The sequence below is a fragment of the Opisthorchis viverrini genome, assembly GCF_000715545.1.
Source record: "Opisthorchis viverrini unplaced genomic scaffold opera_v5_142, whole genome shotgun sequence".
Classification (NCBI taxonomy): domain Eukaryota; kingdom Metazoa; phylum Platyhelminthes; class Trematoda; order Opisthorchiida; family Opisthorchiidae; genus Opisthorchis; species Opisthorchis viverrini.
In genome coordinates, this window is record NW_008751797.1 from 691,172 (window position 1) to 704,574 (window position 13,403).

General features: G+C 43.6%; 1 protein-coding gene across 1 annotated transcript in view; it reads left to right on the top strand.

Moving 5' to 3' along the window:
- Window positions 1–1,939: 1,939 nt before the first annotated feature.
- The window catches only part of T265_06650 (hypothetical protein), a gene marked incomplete at both ends in the record, with an annotated part of 21,464 nt that continues 10,000 nt past the window's right edge, over window positions 1,940–13,403 (top strand). The window contains 2 exons of the mRNA XM_009171970.1: window positions 1,940–2,319; window positions 3,614–3,784. Of these exons, the coding sequence (XP_009170234.1) occupies window positions 2,216–2,319; window positions 3,614–3,784 (275 nt within the window). The remainder of the gene's footprint in view (window positions 2,320–3,613; window positions 3,785–13,403) is intronic.

Below are 13,403 nucleotides of genomic sequence, written 5' to 3' on the forward strand. Positions count from 1 at the left end.
TGTTGAACACTGATGTCATCGATGAGATGATGATGATGATGACTTCTCTACTGGTTAGTTTCTAAATCCTTTGCTTGCTAACCATGTGATGATGATGATCGATTTTGATATGAACCATGCTGTCGATGATGATGATGATGACTTCTCTACTGGTTAGTTTCTAAATCCTTTGCTTGCTAACCATGTGATGATGATGATCGATTTGTAGTTGATATGAACAAGCTAACTTTCCACTAGCAGCAAACTTATCCGACAAATTGGACGAAGAATCACGCACTCTAGGTTCTATGCTATTTAGATAGATTGCCTGCAACCAGACATTCGTCGGCCAGTATTTTGAGAGTTCGGAAGATACCAAACTCTGTTATTTCAATAACAACCTGTCAATTATATTTATCTCTTAACGAACCGGCCGAAAGCTTGTAGTATTTTGGCTGATGTACCACCAGCCGACGGTACTTCACCGCTGCATCCTGTTCCATCCCTTAACGGAACTACGGCACCTAGTAGTTAGCACTGGTAAATATGCTAAGAGTTTATTGAGTGACCGGTTTTGGACATTTGCTACTTCTGTTGAAGATAAGATTCAAGTCTCCTAAAAAAGTGAAAAATTACTCCGAAAGACTAATCAGCATAATTTTTTGGGGTCCTCAACATGCGCGATTCTTCTGTCCCTTGTCCTAATCGGCCTTTTGTCCTCGCACGCGATCACAAAAAACCTCTTACTGTACATCGTTTGAGCATATGGGTTAATCATTTGGGGATAAACTGCTCTCAAATACTCAAATACTCTTTTAGGCCAAACGGCGAGCATATGAATGGAGCTCTGATGAAATGGGCAAATGACTACAATCTGTGGATTCAAGGGCCACGAGTGTGGTTTGTAGTATCACTATACGAAGGCCAAGGATGATGAGTTGAATGGGAGACCGATCAACCCTGGTGGCAAGAAATTTCAATTTTTTCATACCTAACTTTTAATTTCTGCTCGTACTCGGCAACCCGGGTGAACGATGAGTTCTGCGTCTACCTATCGCTGGGTCGACAGAAACGGCTGTACTCTAGTAGCCAGAGCCTGAGGACTAAAAGTTGACATTGTCATGGGCTTTCACTCATCTGTATCCTGATTCGGAAATGAACTCTGGTAGTAGAACCTTGTCCCCTGCCAGGTGCTTAGCATAATCCTCGATATCAATACGTGAACAGTGCCCACGTTCTAGATGGCTGAACGTCCAATGTTTGGGTCTCTGACCAGGAACCCTGTGGTTCGAATCTCCCCATGCCTTCTGGTCAGGTTCGAACAGTCACACAGTGAGACCAGCCATTGAACATTGGGCATTTGATGTTTTTTAGAAGTGACTCTCCCGTCAAAACTAAATTGTTATTCAGATGAGTGTATAAGTCGAGTTTCTCAGAAGTCTTTTCTCTTCGGGGTGTCGTAAATAATTTAGATGAACATGTGAAATCACTAAAGGAATGATCCCTCTATGATTACTCTACCGATCAAATAAAAATCAGACGTCCATCTGTAATATCCCATCTATGCATAGTTGTCATGCAACTAGAAGAAAGCACGAGGGTCCACATACTGCCAGGTTACCCATGCCTAGACGGGAGTAATCGAGATGTGATTCGGTTCAAATTGTGGACCTTACGTCAGAAGTTTATGATTACTCTACCGATCAAATAAAAATCAGACGTCCATCTGTAATATCCCATCTATGCATAGTTGTCATGCAACTAGAAGAAAGCACGAGGGTCCACATACTGCCAGGTTACCCATGCCTAGACGGGAGTAATCGAGATGTGATTCGGTTCAAATTGTGGACCTTCCGGTCAGTAGTTTCGTGCCCTAACTCATGATTTATATCAGGTCCCGCGATGGTCATGGGTTAAAAGCATGTGTGCTCCGGAAGAGCTCGCCTGCTGATGTGTTTGATTTGATTTTAGTTGTACTGAAATCTCGCTCCCCGTTTACAGAACTGTCCTACCGTTGCTTTGACAAATTTGTGGCTTCGTCCCAGGATCGGACAATTGCTGCGCCAACAATGTCTGAAGGTTTCCGGAATGTTCATTTCCACCCTAAACTTCAAGCCGAAGAATGTTCTTTTGTTGGGCAAACTTACGAAGTATGAGCTCGAACGTTCGTTTGAACAACACACAGATGAAAAAAATATCCACGGTGCAGTGAGTTACTTGTCGACTTTGCCGGCATATGCTTCATCAACAGCTGTTGCGTAAAGGTGTCGACGCCGACTGGTTGCTCGCACGTCACAAGATCCACAATGAGAAGCTTTCAGAATTTCAACAGATTCTCAGGTAAACATCTTCAAATGTTTTTCTCTGTATCGTGCGTTCTTCACTCCAGTCGTTGCACCCTCACCGGAGTTTGACTTAATCAAAGCGTAAATTTATTCTCAGTTGATTTGCGATCACTTTTCATTCCTCACTAACCCAATCCCCCTGGTTGGCCTACAAAAGTTGGGACTTTCGGAAATGTTGGATTCAAACTAACAGTTCTTTTACACAGTAGGTGTCAGACGGGAGGTAGCATCACTTGTTACCTGAATTGTAGGAAAATACTTTAGCTTCTCTTCATTTCTGAATATAATTTTCGTTAAGTTCGAACGGAACACGGAGGTGGAGATTTACTCATCTGGTTGGAAGCAGTCCAAAAAATAAGATGGAATGGTAGACCATGGAATGGCACACACCGCGAGCTTCTATTATATATACAGGTCATACTATCCTCCAGCTCAAAGCCAATGTAAGCTCTAGTGGGTGGAGTTGTAATCTTTTATGGCATACAAAGGTTCGAACTCCAAACACTTCGTCATATGTTTTCTTTCCGTTTTTTTCGTTCACCTTGTGTGCATAAAAATTCAGAACCAGACTTCAGCCCATTATCAGATTCAAATCTCGCTTATTTCAGGAAGCCTGTGACATTTTTTTTATATTAAATAGACTTAATTTCAGTATTTTGACATAAGGTTCACTTCACAGCAGCTCGACGTCTCCGAATGACATGCTTGCACGTTTTTTTATGACCGGATATCCTTGTGAACCCACGAACTCAATAACAGCGCTTAAAGTCTGGGTGACTTCCTTGAACTATGAGATTTTCAGTGTTTTGCTGCTTGACATTCTTTGTCGGGAACCAGGCACGCAGACACGAACTTCGATGCTTTGCGCTGCGTATCTCATCATTTTGTTTCTCGTCTGGATGATTAACCGTCTTCTAGAACTTGTTTGTTGATTGGGTGGTAGCTTCGTGAAATGATCCGGTCAGAGTAGAGCCAGCAAAGTTGTTGACAGATGCTATTCAGTTAACAGTAAAGCGAGCCGATGTAGATAATTTCGCTGCCGGTTTTTATTATTTCCCAAACCCAGCTTACCTCTGGTTTGAAATTCCGTCTGGTTTTGCCCTCAAATGCTCTGAATAAATACCTAGATGAATGTTTATTGCACTTTGCAAAGCATGTTCTTATATAGCGAAAAAATGGGAGACATTTGCAAGGAGAAGCAAAACGCCTGGCCTGTTTGCAAAGTTAAGATTCGCACCTTTCACATATTTCATCCTCAGTTTGGTTGTTTTCGTTCTGATTTCATGCAGATTGAAAGGCCTTAATGTTCGGGTAGCCGATCGGAATTCCTACACAGCTGAAGCGATCGCTTGGGCCGACATGATATTCACCGCCGGTGGAGATGGGACATTCTTGATGGGTGCGAGCAAGATAATGGACTGCCGGAAATTAATCATTGGGTTGAATACGGATCCAGATTTGTGAGTCGGATTCATGATGCCCTTGATGACGGAAAAGCGGTACTTTGTTTTTCTACATGATTAGCCCAAATATTCTCTCAGATGAATCTGAAACCTGGTTCTTATTAATGCAAATTATGAAAACGGCTATCCGAACGATAAACAATAAAAGTAACGCAGATAACGTAGATGATACTAAGGTTCGCTTCGTACCTAAGGTTTACTGTGATGTACTTGGGACGAACAGACGTGCCTCACATCTACCTGCGAAAAGTTTTTTCCACAAACGATAAGTATTTTTGTTCTGATACCAACACACTTCCCCGTAATTCATTCCCAAGTGAATTAAGTCGGCTATACGTATTGTCTAGGCTTCTTTTGTTGGCCTTTACGTTCATTACGCACACAAAGACGTAAATCTTGTTTGGCTCAGTCGCAACAGGCTGTGGGTCGGTTGTTTCCTTTGCATAGCTCGGTATCATAGAGGCGAATAACAACTATCTCAGCGGTACCTCATTTTCTTCGTATAGTTCCCCTAATCTAGCGAGAACCCAGCCTAATGACTCAGGGCCAACGTGGAATCGCTTGACCGTTACGTACTCACGATATCACGCAATTGGGAAGTCTAAGATTATCATCAGGATACATCCGTTTGTTATTTAACTACCATAGTGCCCGTGCATCTACCGAAAGTACTCTTCGATTAACAGAAAAGCTGGTATTTTCGTCGCTAACAGTATTCACTTTATTCAGATACCCTCCCTAGACTGTAATTTTATGAAGTATTCGAGGATCCAATCTTGTCTTTGATTGTTTCACCAAAACAGGCCTTTTTGCGGTCAAAATGTAGCCGGTTCCTTTTGCCTTTGGTTTTTGCATTCCATCACTGCTCCCTGCCATTCTGTATGTTGATCTTTCACTGTTTGGGTGTCTTGTGTGTTCTAGTACGGACTTTGGTTGCTGGACTGAATTTCCGCGGATCAGTAAGAGCACTTAGTTCACGTGATCATATCCAGACTACACCAAACATTTGGGTGGTTTCGAAATTTGTTAGCGTTGTGCCGTTTGTAGATTCGATAATCTCGATGCGGCTGATTATGAGCATTCCAAGGTCGTTTGGTTTTCTACCGCTTCTGGGTCAGCAGGGACAGGGAACGCAGTAACATTAAAAAAGTTAAAACTAATTTGCGTGCGACCATATGTGACAGACTTGATGAGTATGAATTCACCGTTCGGTGGATCCCGTTAACTATATGCTTAAAAACTCTAGTAATTTCCATAGCAATTTTAGGCTTTCCTGTAAATTCTCTTTTACTTTTCAGCTCGGTTGGCTATCTCTGTCTTCCAAAGTCCTGTACACGGAATCTTTCTGAGACGTTGGATCTGATCCTTTCTGGAAATTTCGAGTAAAGCCTACTTATATGTTTTGTGTACGCATCCTCCGGGTTAATAATCTCAAATGCTTTTGTGTCTCGCTTCATTCAATTTTCGTCTCTGAATCTTATTTCACGTTACTGATCTGCACAAAATAAGTGGGTTGACGTTAGTGCGCAAGTATGGGAATAAAGTAATTCCGTAGGGAAATACGCATTACCTGACATTGTCGTAGGGTGAGAACTTAACCTTGATTGCCAGTCTTCATCAGAAAGCCTTATACACGCTTCAACTTGGATGCGGAGTGTAGTCTAGTTGTAAGAAGAATAGAAATCCTCGGCTCCTCTGCGGCCGCGGTATTCGCTGATTTACCTGACTTATCGTTGACTAACCTTCAACTTGGGCGCATCAGTTCTGGTCATTTTCACGTTTTGAGAACACGGTTCCCTTACTTGTTCATTTTCTGTCAACCGTTGGCTAAATTATCTTGGTTTTGGCGTTTCATTACTCTATTGTTAGATTCAGATTATCCTGTTTACTTGTTTCATTGAATGATGTGTGCCTCTTCTGCCTATGCGACTTATGCTAATGAAGCTCTTAAGTGTAAGTTCCAATTCTGTTCGGTTCATCACATTTCCTAGAACGAGCGAATTGTCAGCTTCTAAATGATCTTGGAAAGAATTCGCGTGTGTCACTAACAACTTATACACATTTGCGTCCGTAACTTCGGAGAGCCTACTGTTGTTTTACCTGCTGGTGATCAACTCCAACGAGTAAAACCAATATTTCCGTCACAAATTTCCTGGTACTACGGTACCTCCAAGATCTTAACCATAAAGAGCCGATTTGGCGAGAAATGAAGTCTACCAATTATGATTTAAAATATCTCTGCCCACGGCTAGACATAACTTTTTCCTTGAAGGGTGAGTATACAACAACTCCATCCAAGCGGTACCTGTGTGTGTAGAAACCAACTGCTCCGTTTATAAGGGATCTGGCAACATTGTCTACGGAGCATCCCCCGCGTCTGATGATAGTAGCGAGCGCAAGTACGGCGGTGAGTTCTGGTTGATAGGGGCACCTGGTCATGCTGCACTGACTTCGCTTTCTGGGTTACTTTCTGTGACCGGAACCACATTGGCTACAGAGGCGAGCTTCATTTGCACCGCCAGGCGAACGTTGTAATGTACGTTGCGCGTCCACTGTTTAATGTGTAGGTGAAGTGTGAAAAAAGCACACATGAATTAGACTCGATTGGGTCGGATCTGATTGACTGGCCCTTTCGTTCGTTAAAGATGAAGTGTGTGTGGCCGTAGATCAAAGTTGCGCCCAACCAAATTCTGTTATCGTGACTCTTCTAATCGCCCTTTGCTTTTTTACTGCGATTGGTGTATTGTACTGTGTAATATAATGACTCTTCTTCTGAGGCAGGAGGTGGCTGATATTGGGGTTTGGCCGGGCTACAACTCATGGATTAACTGTACCGGAAACGCTAGTAGAAAGCAGCCAGAAAATCAGTGAGTCCCCATACTGTGAAAAACGGTACCTCGAAGTGGAAAAGCTGCAGTGTTTACTGCAGTAGGGAATGCGAGGAGTTTCCTCTAGACGGCTAGCATTTCCATACCCACAGACGCACCGAAGCCCTATTCCTCCATGGACGAAACGCTTTTGAATCCTCAGCAAAAGGTTAGGCGTGACCACCACCAATGAATCAGTCAATTTCAGTTTATCAGCCATAAGTAGTGTGTGTGTGCTATCGGCACATTAGCTCCAACTGTTTCAGTTTCGATCACGGGAAAACGAGAAAGTGGAACATATAACCAAGCCTTGGGGACGAAGACATTTTCAGTTTGTTCGCAAGTTGGGTAGCTACGCATTGAAGGCGATCGCTTTGATTCACGAGCGCTAATGTTATTAACCACTGGTTATTTGAGTTTCGGGGTCTCCATCCATGGAGGCGGCAGTTGCCCACCCAACTAAATTTACTGGTTAGTGTTTTCGTTCTTTGCTGCCAGGTCATACACTATCCACCTCTTTGTCGCTTCCACTCAGCACAGGGCTGGGATAAAAGAGCTCTGTGAGGCAGACGGTTTTCTGGCATGCGGAGTACATGTCCCAACCAGCGCAGCCTATGAAGCGCGAGTAATTCATCTATCGCGGGAAAGTTCCTTCTTCCTAAGACCACCTCAAGCTTCCCGTATACTCGTACGCACCCACAGAAGTACTCATACAGTGCCCTCAGCTTTTATTTCTCTTTAACAAGCCCCAAAAAATCTCTGGTGAGTGAAATAATGATAAAAACGGCTTGCTTATCTCCGAAAAAGAACGCCCAAATAATTGGGCTGAACACCTTCGACAATGATCTAATTGACCATCTGTACTTTTTCAATGAGATTCTCGACCCACAACGAAGCTCCGGACGGTGAAGTTGGAGTCCCTGACTGCTTCGGAAATACTCCAGTGGCTTTTCTTGGACATTAGCAAGTTGGTCCTGATAGTCGGTTCTGTTTACTAGTGGGGTAACATCCCGTCAGTGATTGTGTAACTTGTGTGCATTTATCTGGGCGAAACAAACCGTCCCAAGCGAATGGACTGAATCGATAGTAGTGCTTTTTAATTTACCCGCAGTGAGCGTGGTGATCAGCGCTTGACTCCCATTCTGACCATGCTTTTTAAGCCGCTTGTTTTGCGTCTTTTTACGAAGGCACTTGAAGACAACCCGAGAACAGCACGCAAGATTCCGGCCGAGAATATATTGTGTAGACCGATTTCTGTCATTTCATCAACAGCAACAGCATGTGTACAGGTGCGGTCTTGATCCGTTCGATTCTGTCGGCTAGTTCGTTCCTTTAGACACGCTTGCGCAACAGAATGTGCGCCATAAGTTCGTGAATGTCATGCTCTGTTTGTATTCACATGTTTGTGGGTACATGTCAGTGCTTGAAGAACTCTCCAAAAGCTTCCTTACAACCATAGGTGTGCTGCAAGGATTCTCTCTCTGCAAGGATCCATTCTCTTCATTTTTGTTCAGTTTCCTCATCTATGTAATGAGAGGATCTCTCCGAGCATGAATCTTGTCGAACCGGAATATGCAGACCACGCTCCCATTTTTGAAGAGCTGAAAGCACATGCGTCGCTAAAAAATCTGATCAAGATCGTCAACTACCTCGTGTGTCCTTTATTCATGAAGTTCAAGTTAGTGATACGGGAAGTGCAGTCTATGAACACGCCTCTCAGAATTCAGTGAGGCACATTTGAAGTTACAGAATATTATTCGCATCTCGTTGTTTTTCATAGCTGATTTGGAGTGGCAGAAACCTTGAGGTGGATGGAACATGACATGGCAGAAGAGATTAAAGTATGTTGCGAACAACCAGGATACTATTTGGGTCCACAAAACCCTCACTGCGTTTGGCTGGAGGCACTGAAAGGTATGGCGATAATAGTGGTGTTCATGCTGTCGATTTGTCTGACTGAGTGTTGGGGATGCAAACGCCTCGGATTTTTATGTTAGGCTATCCCTAAGTCCGATTTTTTCTTTCACCATAAAGCTACACTCAAACAAATAGATATTGAAGCACCAATGCTTTTCTGTGCAGCTTCTGTCACCAATAATGATGTACCTCATTTACGCTTTCGGCGGTGCAATGGCCACGAGTAATCATGGTGTCCTCAGCAGCATCTCAATTTAGTACAGACGTAATGTTCCCATAGAACTTGTCTTTTGTCAACTTACCGTTTTGATAAATTAATGCTCTGGTCTGCGTAGATTTCGGCTACCTCGGCTCCATCCTTTCTCCATACTTGACAATCGATAATGGACTACTAAGTGCTCGGATCTCCAAGGCATGCGCTATATTTGGTAGCCTTTATAAGGGCGTTTGGCGCAATCACAGTCTGTCCGTGGACATCAAGGTTGCAGTTTACTGGGCCGTTATACAGCCTTCACTACTGTATGGCAGCCATGTGGGTGGTAGATAGCCCTCATCGTCGTCCTGGTAAATGCCACGTCCCACACACGTGATGTGGTTTTCCACATCGGACCCCTGGTTTGGGTTGAAGGTTTGTCTCTTTGTTCTTTATGGTGTCTTTATTGCGCACTGGATTGCGTTGCATTTCTTTGAATCGTACTATGTTACACTGTATCATGTTCCATGGTGCCGAACTTCATGTACATCTCATGTATAGATCTGACAACGATCCACCCTAACGTTATTGTAATTCCGAGGCGCTTAGCCTATGGAGGTGCTGAGACTCACTTCTGCCACCATCGTTGTACTTGCTAAACTGGCTGGTGGCCACATGTGTATGCCTCGAGTGAGTCAAATGAGTGCTCGTCACCCTGGATTTTAATTCTTGGGCTGTATCTATATTACTTGACAAAAGCCGTTCATCAATTAAGCATGTTGATGGCTTTAGAACTGCCCCCTCCGGTTCCACCATCGCTTGATTCCGTTGTATTTACACCTGGTACATGGCGCTTAACTGGTTGCACGCGCGACCTAGAATAAACCGCATGCAACCTTACCTTTAGTTCGCGGAGGTTCGTCGGTGTAGTTCGGTGGACAATTGAATCTGGAAACAGATGCCAGCCCACTATGACAGCCAAACATGGACGCTATGCAGATGGCACACCAGAATATTTGGCAGTTGCCCTGCAAAGTCTGCGAGAGCTTCCCCCAAATTCGACAGCTAAGTCGAATTCTTAACAGGAAAGTTCTCAGAGTCAACGAAATCGACTGATCCTCATGCATAACCAGCTACGCTGACTGGGCCACACAAAATGTACGGTCACCTAGTGCATTTCGAAACCACTCACCTGCGGTCACTTGAAGAATGAAAGCAGATTTTGAGGATGGCTTCATTGCACCTATTGCAACAGCCTTCAAAAATGTACGGTCACCTAGTGCATTTCGAAACGACTCATCTGCGGTCAATTGAAGAATGAAACCAGATTTTGAGGATGCCTGCATTGCACCTGTTGCAACAGCCTTCAAGTATCGTTTCAGAAGGGTTCACTAAACTCTCGATGGTTTGACAGCTGTACAACGTTTCACTTTTGACACAAGAGCTTCGTCAGGCAAGTGGTTAGGTTACCGCGTCTACCGAGTTTTAAGACAGTCAGAGAATCAACAGCAAGATCAGACCTCCTCAGATTGGCACACTAGATCAGTGTTGAATGTCAATTAAAAGGTGTTGTCGGTTGTTTAAATCTTGTTGATGAACTGTTCAAGAGCGAAACGTTGACCACCTATAGAACCACAGATTTTTTCCAAACTCTTCCGGAACTAAACCTTCAGGTGTGCTTCAAAATAATCCATTTGCCAGTTACTGCAGCGTAGTATTTAACAGATCGACCCTAAAGTGAGGAAGAGTAATGTCTGTTAGGGAAAGTGTTGAGTTTCACTGTAAGAGCAGAAACAAGTCATAGTGTTGAGTCCTTGTTTCAGCAACTTTATTCATTGGAGTGCAGTTGGTTACAAACCTGAATTACCAACGACTATGAGCTCTAAATATTGCGCTAACAGCGGTGAATCTTAAACCACTCAAACTACATGGACAGTATCATCATCAAAACTGTTTGCAGAACTCTGAACAGCATCTAGCTGATAGGATTTATCGGCAAATTGCCAGTTTGACGATTACGTCGATAATGAATAATAGTAAGGTTGAAGTTGGAAGATATTTAATATCGTAGATAGCTCATCTGGAACAAGACAAGGCGTATCTACTGTGACCAAAAGGTTCAATCTAACCGCGACCTTATGGGTTACCTAAAATTCACAAGGTTGATTTCCCCGTAAGAACAATACTGGGTGGCATTGACTACCAACCTTATGGGCTCGCCAGATTTCTTGCAGGTAACTTAAAATCATACACATTGAAAATTCATATGATTTGTCTGAGAGCTTGGCTGAGTGTGCGTTGGAGCCAGGCGAATTTCCCGTTAGCTTTGATGTCAGCTCGATATCCCTAAGACGGAAGCTCTGGAGGTAGCGTCCACCGAGGCCTTTGCGGCGTTATGTAGGTGATCACGCACCACGAGGCTAGCAGATTCTATAAATATCTTCACACTTTAGATTCTTGTATTAAGTTTAACATAAAGATGGAGTCCACTTTGGATGCACTGTTCTTGTTTGACTGCATGATACACAAGTGTGGTGTGAAATTAAGGACTACTATTAGCCCGAAACTGGTGGTGTGGTCTTGAACTATTCATGAGCACCTCCGGAGGCAGTACATTCTAGTGTATAGTTCCAGCAAGAGTGATGTGCACAGAGGTTGACTGAAAAGAGGTTTAAAGAAGTTATCTCAAGGCAACGGATGCCCATTGGTTTTAGTTAAGCGACAACTTAGACGAGTATTAGCCTCAACGCCAAAACACAAAAGAAGGTGGGCCGGGACAGCAGTCATCTCATAAGAAACAGGGACAACCTAAGTCGGTAGAAGGGTGTTTAATATGGTTAACATTATATTAGCATTCTGGAAGGGAAAAACCAGTATTTTTGCGACTGAAGGATCGTCTCCCGGCTGATAAGAGTAGGGACTGTGTATACGTAATATGGTGTACCGACCGCACAAAGATATACATAGTTCGAACAGCCAAGCGAGTTGTCACCAGAATCGGTTAGCACAAGCAGTGCATAGACAGACCAGGTAACGCCTATGAATATCATGCGATAGATAAAAGCTCACAAGTGGCAGGACATGCACTGGATACAGAATTGTTCTGAAAGATTCAGAAGTTTTGATACGAGGACTAAGAATCACACCACAGCAACTGGTGATTGGGACGGTGGAAATCTTTGAGCATCTCAGAGTAGAATAGAGGATGTAAAGCTAGCAACCTTGTGGAGGGCGGTTTTATATCAGCTGAGACGACGCGAGCAACGTGCGGTTATTAGTGGATTGTTTTGAGTCGAAAGTACAAAATCCAAGCAGAGCAAAATCCACTTAATCCCCTAACCCCAACCGAATGGTCCTAAAACTCCGTAGCAGGCCGACGAAATCTGTGCACTACACTCAATAGAAAAAAGCTAACTAAATGTCCGGGAACGGAAAAGCCAGGCCTCAAAATATGGATCCAACTTGATGATAACCTTCCATAGTCCCTCTGTCATCAGCACCACCCATCAAAAACTTCCGAGTGACGATAAGTACTGGTGAAGTTGCCGAAATGCACTCATTCGCATATCAATCTGGTTATGACAGGAGACTCACCCGGAGCCCAGCTGAGTCTCTCTTTTCTGATGTTTCTTATGTTTTTAAGCAACTGGATGTGCTGCACCAGGCGGTCCCATGTTTCAGTTAGCGCGATGTTCAAGATATCGTGATAATTGTATGGACGTATTACACTGCTCATAAAGTTGTTGAAAACAGCCCACGACCGGCTTCGCCCTTGTTCATCAGGTCAGCGCAACTGGGTTTCAGGTGAGTCTTCCGTCAAAACCAAATTGGTACGTAAATGAGTATATTTCGCTAATTTCTTGCAATTTGAGTTCAAGTAGAACATAAGGTTGATGAGAACTCGGGGACTGCGTCTACCTGATGAGCCATAAGAAAGGTAAAGCTGGTCCTGTGCTGTCGAAGAGTTTTCAGCAACCTTAGGAGTAGTGTATTACGTCTATACATATACCGCGATATCTCGAGTATCGTCCGAATTGAATCATGGGTGGCCTGATTCAGTACATTCAGTTGCTTAAAAATATCAAGCGAGTAATTCAGCTGGGTTATAGGTGAGCCCCCCGTTAAAACTGATGATGTTAGTTACATTTGAGAAATGTCATTGACGGGTTCTCTGTCTGCTTTAAATTTTGATCATCCTGATAACCTATTCACTTCGTCTGGCGAAGATTTTTTGTCAAAAGCGAAACATTGCCCAGCTGTGAACCTACCGAGTGTTTATTAGAGTGTTTATTATTATTATGGTTCACCTATATGCGAGGCGTCCTACGGATCAAGGACTGTTGACCAGCATGTCTGTATCAGGTGCAGGCCAACCATATATCATTTGTTCAGTTTCGTTGTCGTCCAACAGTGAAGATAGCACGGCAGGTCGATACACTGCAGCCTTGGTGGCTATGCGCGAATGATTATTTCTCCAACCGGGTTTCCGAGGACTGTCAAGTGCTAGTTTTCGCTTTTGCATTCAGTTCATTATTAGCTATTATCTATGGGCGTCATTATCATCGACAGCGTGACATCAGTGTTCAACACCGATGATTCACTGCCGTGGTGGCTTCATTTTATTGAGACGAGCACGAAC